This window comes from Sphaerodactylus townsendi, linkage group LG02 (assembly GCF_021028975.2).
Source record: "Sphaerodactylus townsendi isolate TG3544 linkage group LG02, MPM_Stown_v2.3, whole genome shotgun sequence".
In the NCBI taxonomy this organism is placed as follows: domain Eukaryota; kingdom Metazoa; phylum Chordata; class Lepidosauria; order Squamata; family Sphaerodactylidae; genus Sphaerodactylus; species Sphaerodactylus townsendi.
The window spans coordinates 176,985,933-177,005,908 of NC_059426.1; the positions used below are offsets into that span (position 1 = coordinate 176,985,933).

The 19,976-nt window shown below is 47.1% G+C and overlaps 1 protein-coding gene across 1 annotated transcript; it reads left to right on the forward strand.

The window, feature by feature from the left end:
• The first annotated feature begins 644 nt into the window (after positions 1 to 644).
• APOD (apolipoprotein D) lies at positions 645 to 8,456 on the forward strand. The gene is made up of 4 exons (XM_048484680.1): positions 645 to 760; positions 3,885 to 3,949; positions 5,103 to 5,252; positions 7,889 to 8,456. Exons 1-4 carry the CDS (start codon positions 645 to 647, stop codon positions 8,122 to 8,124), a joined length of 567 nt encoding a protein of 188 aa, XP_048340637.1. The 3' UTR covers positions 8,125 to 8,456.
• The last annotated feature ends 11,520 nt before the right edge of the window (positions 8,457 to 19,976 follow it).

Consider the following 19,976-nt stretch of genomic DNA (forward strand, 5'->3'; position numbering starts at 1 on the left):
TTTTATGGGGAGGGGTTCGGGGTGGGGCCAGGCCCCCACCCACTCCTAGGGCATGGCCACACCTCCCCAAGCCCCGCCCCAGGCCTAGCGCTTATAAAAGCAGCTCTCCAAAGCCGGGGATGGTAGACTCCCCCGCCCTTCCCTCCCCTGCCCCCCACCAGCTGGGTTCCCAGCCGGCAGCTGGCAGTTCCTTCTGCCCTCCCCTCTGGGCAGAGGCATAGAGAGAAAATGGAGCCCGGTGCAAAATCTGAGTTGTGCGCCCCGTCCCCCGGGCAGCCGCTGTGATGCTGGAACCCACCCCCAAACAGCATCACTTTCAATGGTGTTTAAACTAGAGAGCCCAAATTCTCCTCGAGTCTCCTTACATTGAGTCTCCTCCTTGAGTCCTCTTTACGAGGGATTTTGAAAAAACCTTGGCAATCTTGCGACTGACCGGGAGCGACCCGGGAGAGGGGGCTAGCAAGCAGCGCAACAGGCATTGGGGCACTTCCTCGGATGTCAACAAACACAAGGCGACTCCCCTGCGGAGCGAAGAGCCTCGAGGGAAACACACTGTGCATAACAGACCTTGCTTTCACACACAACGAATAACGCGCTTCCAATCCGCTTCTAATGCACTTTGCAGCTAGATTTTACTGTGCAAAATGGCAAAATCGGCTTGCAAACGGCGGCTGGAGAGCATCGACAACGGCTCCCAATTAAGCCGATCGTGGCTGGCCGGCTTTGCCCAGAACGCAAAGGCAGCAGAGCGAATGCCTGGGTGCGTAAACCCCCTCGGGACACCTTGCTATGACTAACACACTCTTGCACTCGCCGCACCGCAAAACTCACATTTCACAGCCAGGCTCTCCGTCCCTCTCCTGCTCCGCGGCCGCACACAAAACAGTGCTGGCTGTTTCCTAGCAACGGCATACTTTTTAGAAAGAACATATCTCCTCTCTCCAGTATCTCTCGCGGTCAGCGCCAACAGCCCCTTCGCCAATAAAAGCCCTGTTTCATAGGACTTCGGGGTTATTAAAAAGCAAAGATGGGCGAAATTGGGAGTAAGAGCAGGTGCACAGGTTAGACCTCACCTGGAATTGTGTGTGCCGTCCTAAAATCTCAGTTAAATGCATAGTTGATATTGCCGGGCTGTCTAGGGTCCAGAGGAGGGAGACCAAAAGGGTAAAAGGTCTGGAATCCATGCCCTACGAGGAGAGACTGAGGGATCTGGGGATGTTTAGTTTGGTGAAGAGAAGGTGAAGAGGTGACATGAGAGCCAAGCAATGGATATCGGAAGGGGTACAAGTACAGAGGGAGCAAGCTTGTTCTCTTGGCTCTCCAGAGACTAGGACCAGGAGTACGGGTCTAAGGTGAAGGAAAGGAGATTCCCACCCCAATATCACGGGGTAAATTCCTAAGCCAGTAAGTGGGCTGTCTCGAAGCAATGTAGTTCCTCTGTCAAGGAGTGTGGTGGAGTTTCCCTCTTCAACATGACATCAAGGCCAGTGAGAAGCAGGTGGTTTGCCATTGCCTGCCGCTGCAGAGCCTTTCTTGGATCTCCCTTCCAAGCGCCAGCCCTGCTTAGCATCCAACTTATGAGATCCCGGCAAGGGGCTTTCAAGGCCAGTGAGAAGCGAGGTGGTTTGCCGTTCCCTGCCGCTGCAGAGCCTTCCTTGGTGGTCTCCCTTCCAAGTACCGACCCACCTTAGCTTCTGAGCTCTGACGAAATCGGGCTATGCTGTGCCATTCCACATCCCCCTGGGCGGTCCTTTGGCAAGCCTAAATGGGAGACATTATGGTCCCCCTTTGCAAGATGCCTCTCCTGATCACGCCCAGGTGTACAGCTGAACACAATGACCAGAAAACCGTGGTCTGGCAGTTTTTGCTCTGAACCTTTTGCCCGCTTTTGAGCAGCAGTGGCGTAGGAGGTTAAGAGCTCGTGTATCTCATCGGGAGGAACCGGGTTTGATTCTCCGCTCTGCCGCCTGAGCTGTGGAGGCTTATCTGGGGAATTCAGATTAGCCTGTGCACTCCCACATGGGCCAGCTGGGTGACCTTGGGCTAGTCACAGCTTCTCGGAGCTCTCTCAGCCCCACCTACCTTTGTTGTGTTTGTTGTGAGGGGGGAAGGGCAAGGAGATTGTAAGCCCCTTTGAGTCTCCTGCAGGAGAGAAAGGGGGGGGATATCAATCCAAAAACTACTACTACTACTACTACTACTACTACTACTACTACTACTACTACTCTTCTTCTTCTTCTTCTCCTTCTTCTTCTCCTTCTTCTTCTTCTCTGGCTGGCGTCTTCAGAGGCTGTCACGATGTGTTTCTCTCTGTATCACAGCGACAGGGAAAGCTAGAAACGGGGACGCTGTGCAGCGGAGAGACAGCGGCAGCTTTTGAGAAGATTAAGGGCTTATTGATAAGTTAGTTTTGGCGAATATCAGAACGGTGCCTCTGAATATAAACCAGCCAGAGAAGTTGGCGGGGTGCAGTGGCTCTGAAACTTACCGGGAAAATCCCTGGTGGGCCACAGTCCCGAAGGACGGCAGACAGCCAGGACCAAACCAAACTGAGCTCCAGTAGCACTGACAAAGCCAGAAGAGCATGTTTTGGATGGGCCCGTGGCCTCCTCCTGTGATGTCATTGGCTGGGTTTGAACCAAGCACTCCTGCTGCGTAGAATCTGTCAGCAGCGGCACAAGAGAAGGCAACGGGCAAGCCCACGGCTGGGGGTTGCGAGCTCTGGATTGGGAAACACTTGGAAATTTGAGGCGAGGAAGCTCAGGACTGGAGGAAACGTAGCAAGACTGTGGTTCCATGGAGTTCACCCTCCAGAGCAGCCCTTTTCTCCGGGGGAAAGGGCTGTGGCTCAGGGGAAGAGCATCCGTTTGGCACGCGGAAGGTCGCAGGCTCGATCCCCGGCCTCCCCAATTCTGTACTAGGTGATGTGAAAGATCTCTGGAGAGCCGCTGCCCGTCTGAGTAGACAACGCTGCCCATGACGGACCAATAGTCTGGTTCACTGCGACCCAAGCTTCCCAAAGGGGGTTGCCAACATCCTGGTGAAGCCTGGAGACTTCCCAGAATTGCATCTGAGCGCCAGACGACACAGATCATCAACTGCCTTGGAGCTAATGGCTGCTTTGGAGGATGGACTCCACAGCAATATACCCCAGTAAAGTTCCTCCCCACTTCGAAGAAGAAGGAGGAGGAGAAGGAGAAGGAGGAGGAGTTTTGGATTGATACCCCACCTTTCTCTCCTGTAAGGAAACTCAAGGCGTGTTACAAGCTCCTTTCCCTTCCTCACAGACACTTTGTGAGGTGAATGGGGCTGAGGGAATTCTGAGAGAGAACTGCTGTGTGGGCGACTCCAAGCATAATGAGTAAAATAGGGTTCAACCCAGTTCCATGAGGAAGGGTGAATGGACCTAGGTCGGGCTTTCATTGTTGTTCCCCACTGCAACCAGCTTGATCCCAGCTCGGAGGGCGGGATCATCCTGTGCCTCTTTGCTGCTCCGTTCCGATTGGCTGCTGTTCTACGGCCATGTTCCGTCTACTGTAAAAAAAGCGGGGTTCCCTGAAAAAGTAGTAGTTCCCAACGGGAGTCGGAAATTTGACCGTTACACGGGGCGAAGTTTGGTACAAAACCACGCTGATCCCAGTGGTTGTGCAGAGCACTTAGGTCGAACGCAGCTCGAACTTAGATCGATAACCCAAGTGTGGAATCGACCTGTGACTGGCCCAAAGCCTCCCAGCAGGAATGCAGGAGTGCAGAAACGCATCTGGTTCACCAGCTAAGCCTCTGCCAGGTGGAGGAACGGGGAATCAACCCCAGTTCTCCAGATTAGAACCCGCCTGCTCTTACCCCCTACATCACCCTGGCTACACCACGCCCGCTCTCCCCAGGAATGTCCCAGCCCGTCACTCAGTGGCCAAAATGGACCGAGAGAAGCCATTTAAAAGCAGCCCCCGTAAACCTATTAGGATGGCCAGCCAAACTTCAGCCAAGATGAACAAAGAGTCTTCAATTCAGCCCCAGCCGGCCAGAGTCCCCAGTCTAATTTTAGCCTCCTCCGCGCAGGTCACAGGATATTCGCATTGTTTTAAAGCTGGTTACGGCAGATGCAGTTTGGCACCTTCTCGAGCAGGATAAAGAAAGGGGGACTGGTGTTTTGCTGACATTTTAAAAAAGAGCTTCCCAGCGCTAAAATATTTGCCAGGCTCGGCCTTGTGAGCTTCCCGCTACCCTTCATCAGTTCTTGAGAAGGTGGAGAAGAAAATTCAGGCTACATAAAGCTGCCAGGAGGGCTGACACAAAAAAGGAACCTTGGGCGACGACACACAATTTTCAGGGGGTGGACGTGGTTTGGAGACGCGTTCCAGGATAGGTGTTCAGTTTCCGGAATGTGTGTTTTCAGGGCTGTGAAGGCACGTTCAAACCACATTCACCACACTTAAAATTGTTGCACCAGCTTGAAAGTTTGCTCAGTGAATTGCACATTTTGAGTTAGTTCTTGAGAGAACCAGTATGACGTCGTGGTTAAGACAGAGGTGGGATCCAGCAGGTTCTCACCAGTTCCCGAGAGTGGGTTACTAATTATTTGTGTGTGCCGAGAGGGGGTTACTAATCTGCTTTTCCATTAGAAATCCCATTAGGTCCAAACATCATAAAGTCCTGTTGTTTCTTCTGTGGCTGGTTAGCAAAGGTAGAAAACGGGATAATTCTCCCTGTTGGCCTGTTTTAAAAACATGTTTTAGTAATACGGTAAAGTTCCTTGTTTAAGGAAAGTATCCTTCTTTTGATTTCTAGAAACAAAATTAAGTATTTGAAAGTATTAAGTATTTGACAGGCAGTCAATTAGAGGAGAAGTAGTTGTTGTTTCCTGGTTGGCAGGAGACGTATAGGACTTGCTAGGAATGAGTTTAAATGATGTGGATAGAAAGATACCAGCTGGAAATTAGGAACTTTTTTTTTACAGTAAGTGGGGTGGGGGACCATGGGAACCTGTTACTAAAAATTTTGGATCCCACTACTGTGTGGAAGGCTTCGAGGTGGCTGAAGGGGGGGGCATGAAGCAGTGTCTCCCACCCTACAGGCCCTGTTCCCTCTTCCCTGCCCTAGAGGGTACTGCCCGCTTTCCGCCAGTGGTTGGGTAATGCTCTGCATCTCTTGCTCCTCTTCCAGCTCGGACGGCACCGTAAACGAGGCAGAAGGAGAAGCTTGGCAAATGGATCCCAACGAGCCAGCCAAGCTGCAGGTCGCGTTTCACTGGTGTAAGTGGTTTAAGGCCGACTATATACAGTCGCTCTGCCCCGCAGCGAAGGTAGATTCTCTTTGCGGCAGAGTTTCCGTTCACGGACGCCTTTCCCATCATCTCACACTCACAGCGGAGCAGATCCGAGAATCCCCGCTGTTTGTGAGCGAGATCACAGAGCGACCTATTCCCTGGCTTTGCAGGGAAAACGAAACAGAAGACTCTGAGTTATTCTTCCTTTTGAGTTTTTTTTTGGCTCCACCCCGTCTTTGCTTTCTACATCTGCCTTGCAGATGATCGAGAGGGCTTTTTTTTTTTAACATTAAGTACACTGATCGTATTAGATCTATCGAAGTAATCCTAGATCTAACACGCGAAACAATTATTTCGATAGATCCAATAATGTCCATGCGCTTAATTTTTTAAAAAAAGTCCTCCCAATCATCTGCGGAGACGGGGGCAGGGGAGGCAGGGCGGAGCCAAAGAGTAGCTTGGCCGCCAACGACAAAATCAGTGGTGGGCAGGATAAATGGCGGCTCAGTTCTGCTTGCTTTGTATCAGGGCAATCAGGTGAGCACAGAAAGCCCCAGGGAAAGGCCACTGTGAGGTGAGCCACCATGGGGGGAGTGGAACATGCATAATGGATCATAGATTAAAAACCAGCTGCCCCCTCGTCTGCAGGGGAACCTTAAGCAGTGGCGTAGGAGGTTAAGAGCTCGTGTATCTAATCTGGAGGAACCGGGTTTGATTCCCAGCTCTGCCGCCTGAGCTGTGGAGGCTTATCTGGGGAATTCAGATTAGCCTGGGCACTCCCACACACGCCAGCTGGGTGACCTTGGGCTAGTCACAGCTTCTCGGAGCTCTCTCAGCCCCACCCACCTCACAGGGTGTTTGTTGTGAGGGGCGAAGGGCAAGGAGATTGTCAGCCCCTTTGAGTCTCCTACAGGAGAGAAAGGGGGGATATAAATCCAAACTCTTCTTCTTCTTCTTAAGCAATATCAGCTTATTGGTGACAACTTCCCTTTCCTTAGAGACTAATGCAGCCAATTATATTAGGATTTATGATTCTCTGTTATTTATACTTATTATCAACAATCGTCGTAAGCTGCTCTGAGCTCAGCTTGACCAGGAAAAGGTGGAGTGGGGCATCACTGGGGCGTCTCGGAGCCAGGAATCTCCTGGTCCACAGGGTCTAAATGGGGAGGAGCTGCAACCCATGCTCTCGGGATTCCCGTGCCACAGGCAGATCACATGTAAGCCCAGCAGATATTGCAGCTGATGGTGTAACCTCTATCTGTGGTTTCTGTGGGGCAGAACTTGGAATGAGTTTGCAACAACAAATTAAAAAAACAAAAACAAAATGGTTTACTTTCTTAACATATAACATCAAACATCAACATTTAACGTCACACTTCAAGGTCCTGTTCAGGTTTCATTTCAAGTCCTTCTAGTAATGCCAAGTCCATTTCTTCTTGCAAGTGGGTTGGCTCCTGAAGACTCCAAGGGCTTGGTGAACAGGATTCAACATGATGAAGGTTTCCAGGAGAACTCTCACCCATTACAAACATAAAAAAACCCTGAAACAATAAACTCCAACATTTACAACATAGCAAAAATAAACAACTCCCTTCCCACTAGTTCCCAACAACATTGCAGTTACCTTAACAAGGTGTTAAGGGCTTATACAAATCAAGGTCCGAGTCTGGTAGCCTCGTCTCCTCCAAACTACATGAGCTCTGCAGCCTTCTGCTGCTTTGAGTCTCCACCCCTTTCTGGGTCAACCCATTCTAAGCATGGGGGTTACAATGGCACAAGAGGGACTGTGATAATATCGCTGATCTTTCGTCCTCCTTTGCTGGGTCAGAAGCACTGCCTGTTGATCACTGCACATCCTTAACTGAGCCAAGATGGTGTAGTGGTTGAGAACAGTGGACTCTAATCTGGAGAACTGGGTTTGATTCCCCCGCTTTGACACATGAAGCCTGCTGGGTGGTCTTGGGCCAGTCACAGTTCTCTCTGAACTCTCCCAGCCCCACCAACGTCACAAGGCATATGTTGTGGGGAGAGGAAGGGAAGGAGTTTTTTTAATACCTTTATTTGTGCCTTTTTGTCCAACCATATTTACACAACACACAAATATTTTATACATTAGTTGTACACCAGACATACATAACCAAACCTAACAACGACAAAGATAGTCCAACACCCAGTGTGTTGCGTGTAGATCCTTATATCTACACCCTATAATTGTCATCTATTGTTCTGTTAACACGGTTAAGTCAACATTGACTCTTGCATCTGTGGTGCTTTCCTTAATCTCTAAACACTTAACACCCTAGTGACTTATACTACCCCACAATTCCCACATAGAACACATAAAGGACTGAAGGAGTTTTTAAGTCACTTTGAGACTTCTCATGGTTGAGAAAAGTGAGGTCTAAATGCAAACTCCGCTTCTTATGTGGACACCCAGCTGGCATGCGTTGGAGTGCACAAGCCAATCTGGTTCACCAGGTAAGCCTCCACAGCTCAAGTGGCAGAGCAGGGAATCAAACCCGGTTCTCCAGATTAGAGTGCACCTGCTCTTAATCACTACACCACGCCGGCTCTCGAGTTGTCTGATTGGCCCCGCCTTCCTGTTTTTCCCCCCTCCAGTCCTGCCTGCGGTGCCCCACAAAGTCATCTCCACTGATTATGACAACTACTCCCTGGTCTACTCCTGCCTGAATTTCCTCTGGCTCTTCCACATGGAGGACATCTGGATCCTGTCGAGGACCCCCCAGCTGCACCCGGAGACTGTGGAGCACCTGAAAGACATCCTCCAGTCCTACGAGATCGACACGGAACCCATGAGGCCCACCGAACAACTGAACTGTCCCGCCGACATGTAGCCGCGCGGTCACCCTGGCTTTCCGATTCCAAGCAGCAAAGCGGCAACTGAAGAATGCGGTCGATCCCCTGGTGCTAGCCAGGACACGGAGGGTGGGCGGGTGGCTGGTGGCTGCCTCTAGTGATTGTAGGGGCTTCGTAGATGCTTGCCTGTTTTCCACGCTTCGCTCATTTAAGGCAAGTCGGGAAAACTTCATGCCCTGATGTTCACCTGCTCCTACAGCAGTGATGGCGAACCTTTTCGAGGCTGAGTGCCCAAATTGCAACCCAAACCCCACTTATTTATCGCAAAGTGCCAACACGGCAATTTAACCGGAATGCTGAGGTTTTCGTTTAGCAAAAACGGTTGGCTCCGAGGTGCGTGTTAATCAGGAGTAAGCTTGGTGAAGCAACCATGCAACGCTTCGAACGGGTGAATCACAACCATAACCCCATTGCCAGCAACCGAGCTTACTCCCAGGTAAAGGATCGTACCCAGGCTAGCCTAGATGTGTGTTGGGGGGGTGATTTCCCGCCCGCCCCCCACGATGAACTCTGTGTGTTCGTGCCCACAGAGAAGGCTCTGAGTTCCACCTCTGGCACCCGTGCCATAGGTTCGCCACCACTGTCCTCAACACTTGGGGCCAAACCAGATGAAACCATGGAAGTCGTGGCAGACGCTCCCAACATTTTTTTTAAAAGCCCTAATTATTGCCCCAGCTTATCTCCTAATTTTTCTTTAAAATGCTGGGTTCTCCAGACGTGGGAGTCTCAAGATTTCATGTGGTTTGGCCCCGGCAGGTCAGCATGAAGCCCTCAAGAGGAGTCAGGCGCTGGAATGTTCCTTCTGAAAGCGACATTCCAAATTTCCCTGGCAGGAAACTTCCAGGTGAATTGATCTCTATTGCCTGAAGGTTAGTTGTCAGTTGCTTTGATTGTGCGTTCCTGCATTGCAGGGGGTTAGACTTGATGGCCCTTGGGGGTCTCTTCCAACTCTATGATTCTATGATTCCAGCTATCTGCTCAGAATAAACCAAGCAGTCTGCATACAGTTTCTATCTTTGTGTTGTCGAATACTTTGGGGGAATTCCACTTAATGTGTACAAATCACACTTGCACATTACACATTTTTAACCAATGCAACTTTCTCCCACCCTGAGCTTTTCACAAGCTCCCACCCTGAGCTTTTCTACTCGCTTTACTGACACCAGATCCTCTGAAGATGCCAGCCACAGATGCAGGCAAAACGTCAGGAAAAAATACGACTGGATCCACAACACTCTAGTTTTTATCTTTGCTTAATGTGTTTTTTTCTGAGTTGGATTTTTGGACTATGTTCTTGCGGGCATGAGATAGGGTCCAGAGCAGAGGCGCAGAGATGTCTACGGCCACCACGGCATCACCAGCCTTGGTTCTGCACCGTGCCATACCTCCCACCTCTGCTTCAGAGGTGGGATCCAGCAGGTTCTCACAGGTTGCCAAGAGCAGGTTACTAATTACTTGTGTGTGCCGAGAGGGGGTTACTAATTGGTGATTTTGCCACGTGATTTTTGCCTTAGTTACGCCCCTCCTCTCAGCAGTAGTGCGCAGAACTTGAAGCAGTCTAGCAGGAGGTGCACCGGTGTGTGTGGCAGCCTGCGCCTGCGTGCATTCGTTTCCCGCCCAAGGACTGGCGCAGCGGCTGCGTCCTTGCCACAGCCCTGCCCAGGAATGCCCGGCCACGCCCTGTTGTGCCCCGCCCAGCCCCATTGGCGCTACGCCACATTTTGAATCCCACCACTATGGGAACCTGTTACTAAAATGTTTGGATCCCACCACTGCTCTGCTTTTACTGTAACCCAGATCACAGATACACATTTTTAGTGCGGAGGTGTCAAGGAAGACTCCACAGTCCCCTTCTACTTGAATTGCTTATTGATTCAATACACTCATAGAAACTTCTTTTTTGTAGTTTATTATTTATTTATTTTATTTATTTGTTCCACTTTTATACCGCCCTCCCCCAAAGGAGGAGGTTATATTACATATAACAGGCAAGCTTACAAGTTGCTCTAACGAATTAACAAAAGAAAACTTCAGGAAAAAACGAACTGGGCTTCAGCTTCAGTTAAACCCTCACTCACTAACTGCCCTTCCTGTGTTCTGAGCCACATCCTCCAACTGACACTTTCAGAATGTTCCTGAACTCTTCACATGCCCCTTTTCAGCTGAAATTTAGGGGCTAAATGTCTCAAAATTTCAGTTAGATCCAATCATATCATACAGGCAATTATATATAATTAACCATTACCCTGACGACTTAGTGCATCAGCAATAATATTGTCCTTACCCTTTACATGTCGAATCTCAAATTCATAATCTTGTAGGGCTAAGGACCATCTCAAAATACGAGCATTGCTGTTTTTCATCTTGCTCAAAAAGGCCAAAGGATTATGGTCAGATCTTACAATAAACTTAGACCCTATTAGGTAAGGATGTAATTTTTTGATTGCCCACAAAATGGCGAGGCATTCCTTCTCGATCGTTGAGTATGCACATTCTCTAGGTAACAGCTTTCTACTAAGGAAAACTATTGGATGTATCAATTGGTCTTCGCCTTTCTGAACTAATGTAGCACCTAAACCTCGTTCCGAAGCATCAGTATACACTTCAAATGGTTTGTTAAAATCAGGAGCAACTAATACTGGAGCATTTACAACAGCCCTTTTTACCCCGTCAAAAGCAGTTTGACATCTATCGCTCCAAACAACTTTAAATGGAGCTCGCTTTTTACATAAGTCTGATAATGGTGTAGCTAGTTCACTTAGTTGAGGTATGAACTTTCTATAAAACCCAACTAATCCTAAAAAGGACTGAATATCCTTTTTTGTGGTTGGAATAGGCCAATTCTTAATACTGGCAACCTTAGCTTCAAGAGGCTTAATTTGACCGTTGCCGACACAGTGACCAAGGTATATCACCTCCTTCCATCCAAATTGACACTTATCAGGTCTCAAAGTTAACCCAGCTTCCTGAACCTTCTGCAAAACCATTCGTATATGTTTCAAATGGGTCTCCCAGGAATCAGACATGATGGCTATATCATCCTGATAACCAAAGGCATAATCTAACCCAGTAAGAACCTTATCAATCAACCTCTGGAAGGTTTTGGACGCTCCGTTTAACCCAAAAGGCATTCTCTTAAATTGAAAATGCCCAAGCCCGCATACAAAGGCTGTTTTCTCAGAGGCTTCTTTAGTTAGGGGAATTTGCCAATACCCCTTTGAACAGTCCAAGGTGCTTATAAACTTAGCACTAGCTAATCTTTCCACCAATTCCTCCAAACGGGGTGTGGGATAAGGATCAAGAGTTGTCATTAGATTAACCTTTCTAAAGTCTACACACAGTCTGAATTCAGGAGGGTCACCCTCAGACACTTGCTTTTTCTTCACTAGTACTATGGGTGCTCCCCATGCACTGTTACTAGGCTCAATAATATCCCACTTCAACATTTGTTTAACCTCCTTCTCCACAACTTCTTTCATACGATTGTTAATAGGGTATGGTGTGGTTTTAATAGGTGCGACACTTCCAGTGTCAATGTGGTGGGAAATCAGGTGAGTCAAACCGGGCTGTTCAGTAAACAACAATTCAAAGTCCTTTAACAAATGTCTAACTTGCTTACATTGCCCTTCTGATAAACCATCTGAAATTCGAACTTTACTCACATCAGAACACTCCTCAAAATTCCATTCCACAAACTCATCTGCGTTAGTGTCAACTTGTACTGGAAAAGTCATTACAGATCTCTCACAATACGGTTTCAACCTATTCGCATGCACAGTTCTCTGCCCATCATCTTCTTGAATTACATAATTGTCATTGGGTAAAACCTGTATTATCACATAAGGTCCCTTCCAAGCCACATCCAACTTAACAGGCTTATCCACTGACAGTAATAAAACTTTATTACCCACTGCAAAGCTGCGTGGTCTAGCCTTAACATCAAAGTAGGTCTTTTGCTTTTGCTGAGCCTGCTTCAAATTCTCTGCTGCAGCTGTCCTTACTTCCTGCAGAGTTCTTTGCAGCTCACAGAAATATGCATTTACATCCTTGGGACAAGAGTTGTCAGTAAAGCCTTCCCAATTTGCTCTAGCTAAGCCCAAAGGACCTCTGATATCTCTACCAAACAATAACTGATTTGGACTAAATCCTAGGCTTTCTTGGACTGAATCACGGAGAGCAAACGTCAAATATGGTACCGCTTGATCCCATGAATTTGAATGCTTTAGTACATAAGACTTCAACAATTGTCCGTAGTTCTGAATGGCCCTCTCCACTAAACCATTTGACTGAGGGTTATACGCCACTACAGGGGCATGCTGAACCTCAGCCAACTCACAGAAAATTTTCATCACCTGTGACATCAAATTAGGGGCTTGATCAGTCATTAGTACTTTCATCACACCATATGTGGACACAAATTCCATTAAGGCCTTAGCTACTGACACAGATGTAATGTTTCTCACACAAAAGGCACAAGGAAATCTGGTTGCATGGTCAACTATAACTACAATATACTGTTTTCCCGAACTACTTATAGGTAAAGGACCTAAAATGTCCAAACTGACCCTTGCAAAGGGTTCATCAATTACTGGGTAGGGTCGTAGCTCACACCTAGTTCTATCAGTAGCGTGCCCAACCCGTTGACATACATCACATGTCTTGCAAAAATCCTTAACTGCTTTAGTCAACCCTGGCCAAAAAAACTGCCTTTGAATTCTTTCCATAGTCCTTCTTATTCCTAGGTGTCCAGCCAATGGGACACTATGAGCCAGTTCTAAAATTTCTTCCCTGTACTTTCTTGGAATTACTAACTGTAAGGTTACTTTTCCCTTCTCAGAAAAGCCCTGCCTCCATTTTTGGCGATACAATAAGCCAGATTGCCATATAAATCTCTCAGGATTTTCTTTAGATACTTCTCCAGAAGCAACCTCTGCCTTTTCACATAACTCTTTTAAAGTAGTACATGATCTTTGTTCAGTTTTAAACTGCTCAGACCTTTCATGACATACATTTTCTTTATCCTCAAAATGGAAAGTTTCAACTTCCATAGCTGGACTAGGAGTGCTTAATGACTCATCTTTCTTTCCCTCCAATTGTGACTTAGTTAACTCAGCTTTTGCTGTCAACTCCACTTCCACCCCACTTTTTCTTTTTTGCTCACCTATATTTGACTTAAGTTTTTTTCCAGCTTTAGGAATCCTAGTTGGAAACTTTTCATGTACATCTTCTAATTCCCCCCTTTGAGCCTTCTGTTTCTCTCTTTTCTCAGTGCTTGTTTTAGCCTTTGACCTAGTAACTACTGCGTTCATTTGTCTAGATTGGTACAACACATCTGCTCCAATTATAAAAGGCATATCAGAAACATCATGTACAATGGCATATATGTCCTTTTCAATTCTGGGAGTCTGGATATGAATCAGTACTAAATCTAAGTACATAGGGGGTCCTTCATATGGGGTAACCTGCATCCTTCCCACCAACTGATGACTTATTTGCTTTAACAACTTTCTGTTGATAGAACTTATATCTGCCCCTGTGTCAACAGAACCTTCCACCCACAACTTCCCCCCAAGTAACACTTTCATAGCCCTGAGATCTCCAACCCACTGTCTCTGTTCCTCAGATATCACACTATTTACATCAACCAGCTGTAACTCTCCCATTCTCACTCTTGGTTCTTGTTCAGTGGATTTAACAAGTTCTTCATCACCAGCATATCTCTTAGTTGTCAGCGCAGAGTTTCTCCAGGACTTAGCAGAGTTCTTCATCACCACGGTGACCGGCTCTTCTCCTTCACTGGAACAAGCAGAACTACCTGGTGAATCATTAATCTCCTCCCAATCTTCATTTTGCACCAAAACCCGATTATTTCCAACATGTTGCACTCTTGTTTCTCTCTTATTTCTTGCACATTGTGATTTGAAGTGACCCCTTTCTCCACACAAAAAGCAGATTATATTCCTTGGTGTATAGATCTCAGCCGGTTTACTGGGCCTTGGAAAGAAGTCCTTTCTCTGAAGCAAACTTTTTTCTCCATCTTTACCCGTAAACTCAATATTTCTCGGGTTGGTTTTAAACAATTCTCTCTTCTCTGATACAAAACGTGCTGGTTTTCTTTCCTTGCTTTTTATGGCGGCCATCTGGTCTGCGAAAGCAGCCAAGTTAGATAAATCTAAGTTCTCTTTAGCTTGAACAAGAGCTGAGATTTCTTCAGGGAGTGTGTGAAAAAATTGCTCTCTTGCTATCAAGTTGCAAAAGTCTTCTATGGACTGAACCTTTGCAGCTCTATACCATTGCTGAACTATAAGTTTCAATCGAGCCATAAAAGCAACATAGCTCTCCTTCCTCTTAGGGAAAGCTCCCCTCAGTTCTTCTCTCAACTGGATCTCGGATTTTCCAAATCTGGCTAAGGCCTGCCTTTTAAAATTCTCATAGGTGGCTTCTTCCCCAAGTGTAAGTTCACCTAATAACTGAGCTAAATCTCCAGCAACGCAAGGCCATAACGCCCTCACTTGCTCTCTTCTGGGAACTTCATTTTCTCTCAAGGCAGCTTCAAACAAAGCTAAAAAACTTTCCACTGACTCACCCTGCTGATACCTGGGGAACTGTCTCTTCTGCCAAGCTGCAGTCGACTCCCTCTGTCTATCCTGCATCAGCAAGTTCATGGTGGTTTCTTGTGCGTGCATAAACGTTTGCAGCATCCTCATCCATCCCTCAGTGCTGGTTGGTACTGAGGAATCGTCTGTATCTATACTATCCCGTCTGGTTGCATTAACTCTGGGTAGTCCTCTGGGGTGTACTACAGACCTTTCTTGGTCATTCTCATCCATGTCTCTCAACTCCTTGCCATTCAACAGCTGTCCCGTGGCTCCCAACTCTTGAGCTACCACTCTGCTGCTTGATTCTGGCTCAGCTGAGAAAAATGGTGTGCATATTCTGGGCTCTTCCAGTGTGTCCTGCACTTCATTCACCTTTTTAGATCGAGGTTTCACTACTGGTTCGTCCATCTGCACATTCAACTGAAATCTGTGGTTTGTACTAGAGCAAATTTACACTCTTTGCTTGCCAACAAAATGCTCACTGAGTGTATTTCAAAATCCCTCCGCTTGCCACCATGTCAAGGAAGACTCCACAGTCCCCTTCTACTTGAATTGCTTATTGATTCAATACACTCATAGAAACTTCTTTTTTGTAGTTTATTACATATAACAGGCAAGCTTACAAGTTGCTCTAACGAATTAACAAAAGAAAACTTCAGGAAAAAACGAACTGGGCTTCAGCTTCAGTTAAACCCTCACTCACTAACTGCCCTTCCTGTGTTCTGAGCCACATCCTCCAACTGACACTTTCAGAATGTTCCTGAACTCTTCACAGGAGGGTTTTATGATGAGATTCTAGGACTTGAGTCTTCACAGGGGCTGGAATAGTGCTTTATTCTGATTCTCCCTGGTAGCTGATTTGCTTTCCTTCATTCATAAAGCTCGTCCCTGGCCGTGTGGCAGAATGCTCACCTTTACCATTTAGGTCGCTGAACCTTGAACTCAGATCTGGACCTCTGGGCCTCAGTGAGGCGTGGCTGCTCTGCAGATAGAGAGGCTAGAGCAGAGGCGTATCCAGGGAAAACGTAGCCTGGTACAAAATCTGAGCGTCCCCCTGTATGGGCAACCACCCTCCCCCACCACGACCAAACATTTTTTTGCAGTCAGTTCATGGACCCGCGGGGGAGGAGGAGGGGCGCGGGGGGCAATATTCCATCCCCACTAAGTGGCCACAGCCCGGGACATTTGACCCCATATGTCCCCCGAGGTGGTACGCCCCTTGGCTAGAGAAGTGGTCATCCACAGGCTGCTACCCCCCCTCCCCCAAGCTTTCACAGCTCAGTTGCCACTTTGCCAAGGAAACAAGATTTTCAATGTATTGTCGAAGGCTTTCACGGCCGAAATCACTGGGGTGCTGTGTGGTTTCCGGGCTGTATGGCCGTGTTCTAGCAGCATTCTCTCCTGACGTTTCGCCTGTATCCGTGGCTGGCATCTTCAGAGGATCTGTTAGTAGGAATGGAAAGCAAGTGGAGTATATATACTGTGAGGTCCAAAGGTGAGGCCCTCTGAATAGAGTAGCCTGGTATGTGAGTCACAAAGAAGTCTGTAGCGTGGGAGTAACAATGAAGATAGCAAGGTCAATAGGTGAATGCATCTGAATAGAAGTATCCTGGTCACATAGGCTGCTCATATTTCACATATTGTCCACTCGTACACCAAGACCAGGATTCTTCTATTCAGATGCATTCACCTATTGACCTTGCTGTCTTCATTGTTACTCCCAGGCCACAGACTTCTTTGTGACTCACATACCTTTTGACCTCACAGTATATATACTCCACTTGCTTTCCATTCCTACTATCAGGTCCTCTGGAGATGCCAGCCACAGATGCAGGCGAAACGTCAGGAGAGAAAGCTGCCAGAACACGGCCATACAGCCCGGAAACTACACAGCACCCCAAACAAGATTTTACCCTCCTGGCTTTCCAAGGACTAGTCAAGATTTATGATATTTCGCCTCCTTCGGGGCTTTGCCTCTGTGCAACATCAGGCCTTACCAACTTATACTGTCTGCCTCACACTATTTTGAGCGTTGGTCGTTCTCTGTTTCGAATGCTGAGTTGCTGTCATATCCCAAAGCTTCCAGGCCTTCCACTAACCGTCTTAAGTTCCACAGGTGAGAACCTAGGCGGCCTAACCAAAGCAAACCCATGTGGTCCACTGAATTTCATGCGGTGAGGCCATCTCAGAGCCCCACAGACTTATTGTGGGGAAAAGACAGGAAGATCCCCCATTGTGGAGCAATTCAGAGCTCCAGCAGCCGCACCTTCTGCCAAGGATATAATAGGATCCTACTTACAGCACATTACACACAGCAGGAGATTCCAGTTTCTAATCATTTAAAGTCCCTTTGTGATCGATTTAGTACCGTGCACCTGTATTGTCTGTGTAGCAAATCATAGAATCACAGAGTTGGAAGAGACCCCGAGGGCCGTCAAGTCCAACTCCCTGCTACGCAGGAACACACAATCAAAGCACTCCTGACAGATGGCCATCCAGCCTCTCTTTGAAAACCTCCAAAGAAGACTCCACCACACTCTGAGGTAGTGCATTCCACTGTCGAACAGCCCTGACTGTCAGGAAGTTTTTCCTGATGTTTAGGTGGAATTTCTTTTCCTTCTTGAACCCATTACTCCTGGTCCTGGAGCAGCAGAAAACAAGCTTGCTCCCTCACAAACATGACATCCCTTCAGTTATCTAAACATGGCTATCATGTCACCTCTTCACCTTCTCTTTGCCAGACTAAACATCCCCAGCTCCCTAAGTCTCTCCTCGTAGGGCACGGAATCCAGACCTTTGACCATTTTGGTTGCCCTCCTTTGGACCTGTTCCAGCTTGTCAATATCCTTCTTAAATTGCAGTGCCCAGAACTGTACACAGTACTCTTGAATTGTTTCATATCCTTTGTGGAATCTCAGGAGAGGGAGGGTCTTCCTGGCCTCCTCAGCATGGGGTGGGAGGTGACTGGAGCTTCCTTGACAGCGTCTGGGGAAGGAGGGAAGGGCTTTGTGTCCTACTAGGCGAGTGATGGTGAACCTATGGCACAAAAGCGACACACCATGACATTCCTTGACAATACAACTTTATTAATTTTCCAATATAAAAAGAAATACAAAACAACAAAAAGGAGTATAACTATTGAAAGCAGTCAAAACACCTAAAAGTATATGAACTTACAAAAATAACAGAAAATTATGAAAATACACAACAAATAAGAGGAATCTTTGCTTTCATCTCAGTTGAGTTTGAGAGAACCTTTGTCTTATTTGCTTTGTCTGGTTTTCTACTGTAATTTCTGACATTCAATCTGAGAATTCTAGTAAAAATTCTAAGTAAAAATATACATTACTTAATATTAACAATTACTTTATCTTTTTCCTAGAAGCAAGCCTTTATTGGCATAGACAGCAGTACAACAATAATAAAAACGGATTAAAAAGCATATACAATACAAAATACATGTTAGGTCGAAGGAAACTTTATCTTTTTGTATATAGCGTATCTTTACATATTCTCCTAATAAATAAATACAACTTGATGTCACTTAAATTTGGTTGTGGTGGGTTTTCCGGGCTGTGTGTCCGTGGGCTGGTGGATCTTGTTCCTAACATTTCGCCTGCATCTGTGGCTGACATCTTCAGAGGTGTATCACAGAGGGAAGTCTGTTGACCAGTTGAATCCGGCTGTGAAAGCCTTCGACAATACATCATTTAAATTTGTTACTGCTGCATCTTATTCGCAATTATATCCACTAATAGTTTTCGTTTGATCATTTCTGAAATATTTAATCATTCTACTATGTCTGAATTTATGGTTTCTATATGGTCATCAGCATTTATTAAATTGCCATCAGTAATGAAATACAGCTTTGTAACTTGCATTTCAATCATCAGTTATATTCTTGCACTATAGAACGTAAAATCTATATAAGAACAAGATTAGCAGCTTGATCCAGAGCTGAGGCTGATGGGGATAGTGCCCTTGGGCACCACTCCATCGGGCATTCCTGTGGTGCAGGAAACTGATTAAAAAAAACCCCACCCCAAAGTGGAGAATAGAAATGCGCTGTGAAAACTGTGACATATCTGATGACGGGGTCCAAGGGGTTCGGAGGTCGACTAAGGTCAGCCTTGTTCCCTGGGATGCTGGCACAGTTGGGGGTGGCGTACAAATGCCAGTGCAAGGCCTGGTGTTGCAGCTGGGCATTGTGGGGCACCACAGTGGCTGGGCGCTGGCAGATTTGCCCCTCCGTCAGCATAAGTGCCCTGGAGAGGATTTGCCCCCTCTCCTCTGGATCACGCTATTTATTAAGTTGATGACATGTTTTGGGTAAAATGCCACCATTCACTCATGCCCAACAGAAACCATTCTCCCTATCTGAGTTGGAATCCCATTTTGGTTATAATTGGAAATTTCTTTACATAATCCACAGCACCACAAGTGATTGGACTGGATTTCATTACACAAATGAAAATGTAAAGAATTATTTCCCTCTGGTTGGGGGTATTTATCTATTACGTATTTTTAGCCCACCCTGTACCCAAAGGTCTCAGGGTAAGTTACACCACCACCAGGCAAAAAGCCCTAAAATGCTGATAAACCAAAAAATATATATTAAAATCCATAAAATCTATCAAAACCCATAAAGCGTATCACAATTCATAAAAAGTCCTTTTAAAAAAATCATAAAACCTGTTTAAAAAGGAGGAAACCGTTTCTTCAGCCAAAGGCCAGGAAAAATAGGTGCGCCTTTACTAATTTCTATATATTTATATATAATTAATATATATGTATTTATGTAATTAATTTAAGATGAATTCCGACACGCCGAGGTCAAAATGTTCGCCCTCGCTGGACTAGGCGCCGCCTCTCGGGCTTCTGTTTCCCGCCGTCCTTCCTCGCAGGGTCGTTGTGAGAGAGGAGAGGGAGGACCGCTCCTGCTTACGGTGTAGAAAGGAGAGCGGCCCGCCCAACCGGAAGTGGCTTCAACCCGCGGGCCCGCCTTTCAGGTCACTTCCGCATCCAGCCGGCGCGGCCGCTTCCGCCCGGCTCTCCTGGCCTCCTCCTCGACACCTGCGCAGGCGCCCTCCCGGCCTTTCCTCTGACGCGAGGCTCGCTCCTCCCTCGCTCCCAATTGTGAAGCCACGGCCGCTCAGGCGGGGCCTGTGCGGCTGCGCAGAGGGAGGCGCGGCGGCGCCTGCGCAGTGCCGCGCCCAGCGAGGCGGGCCGCG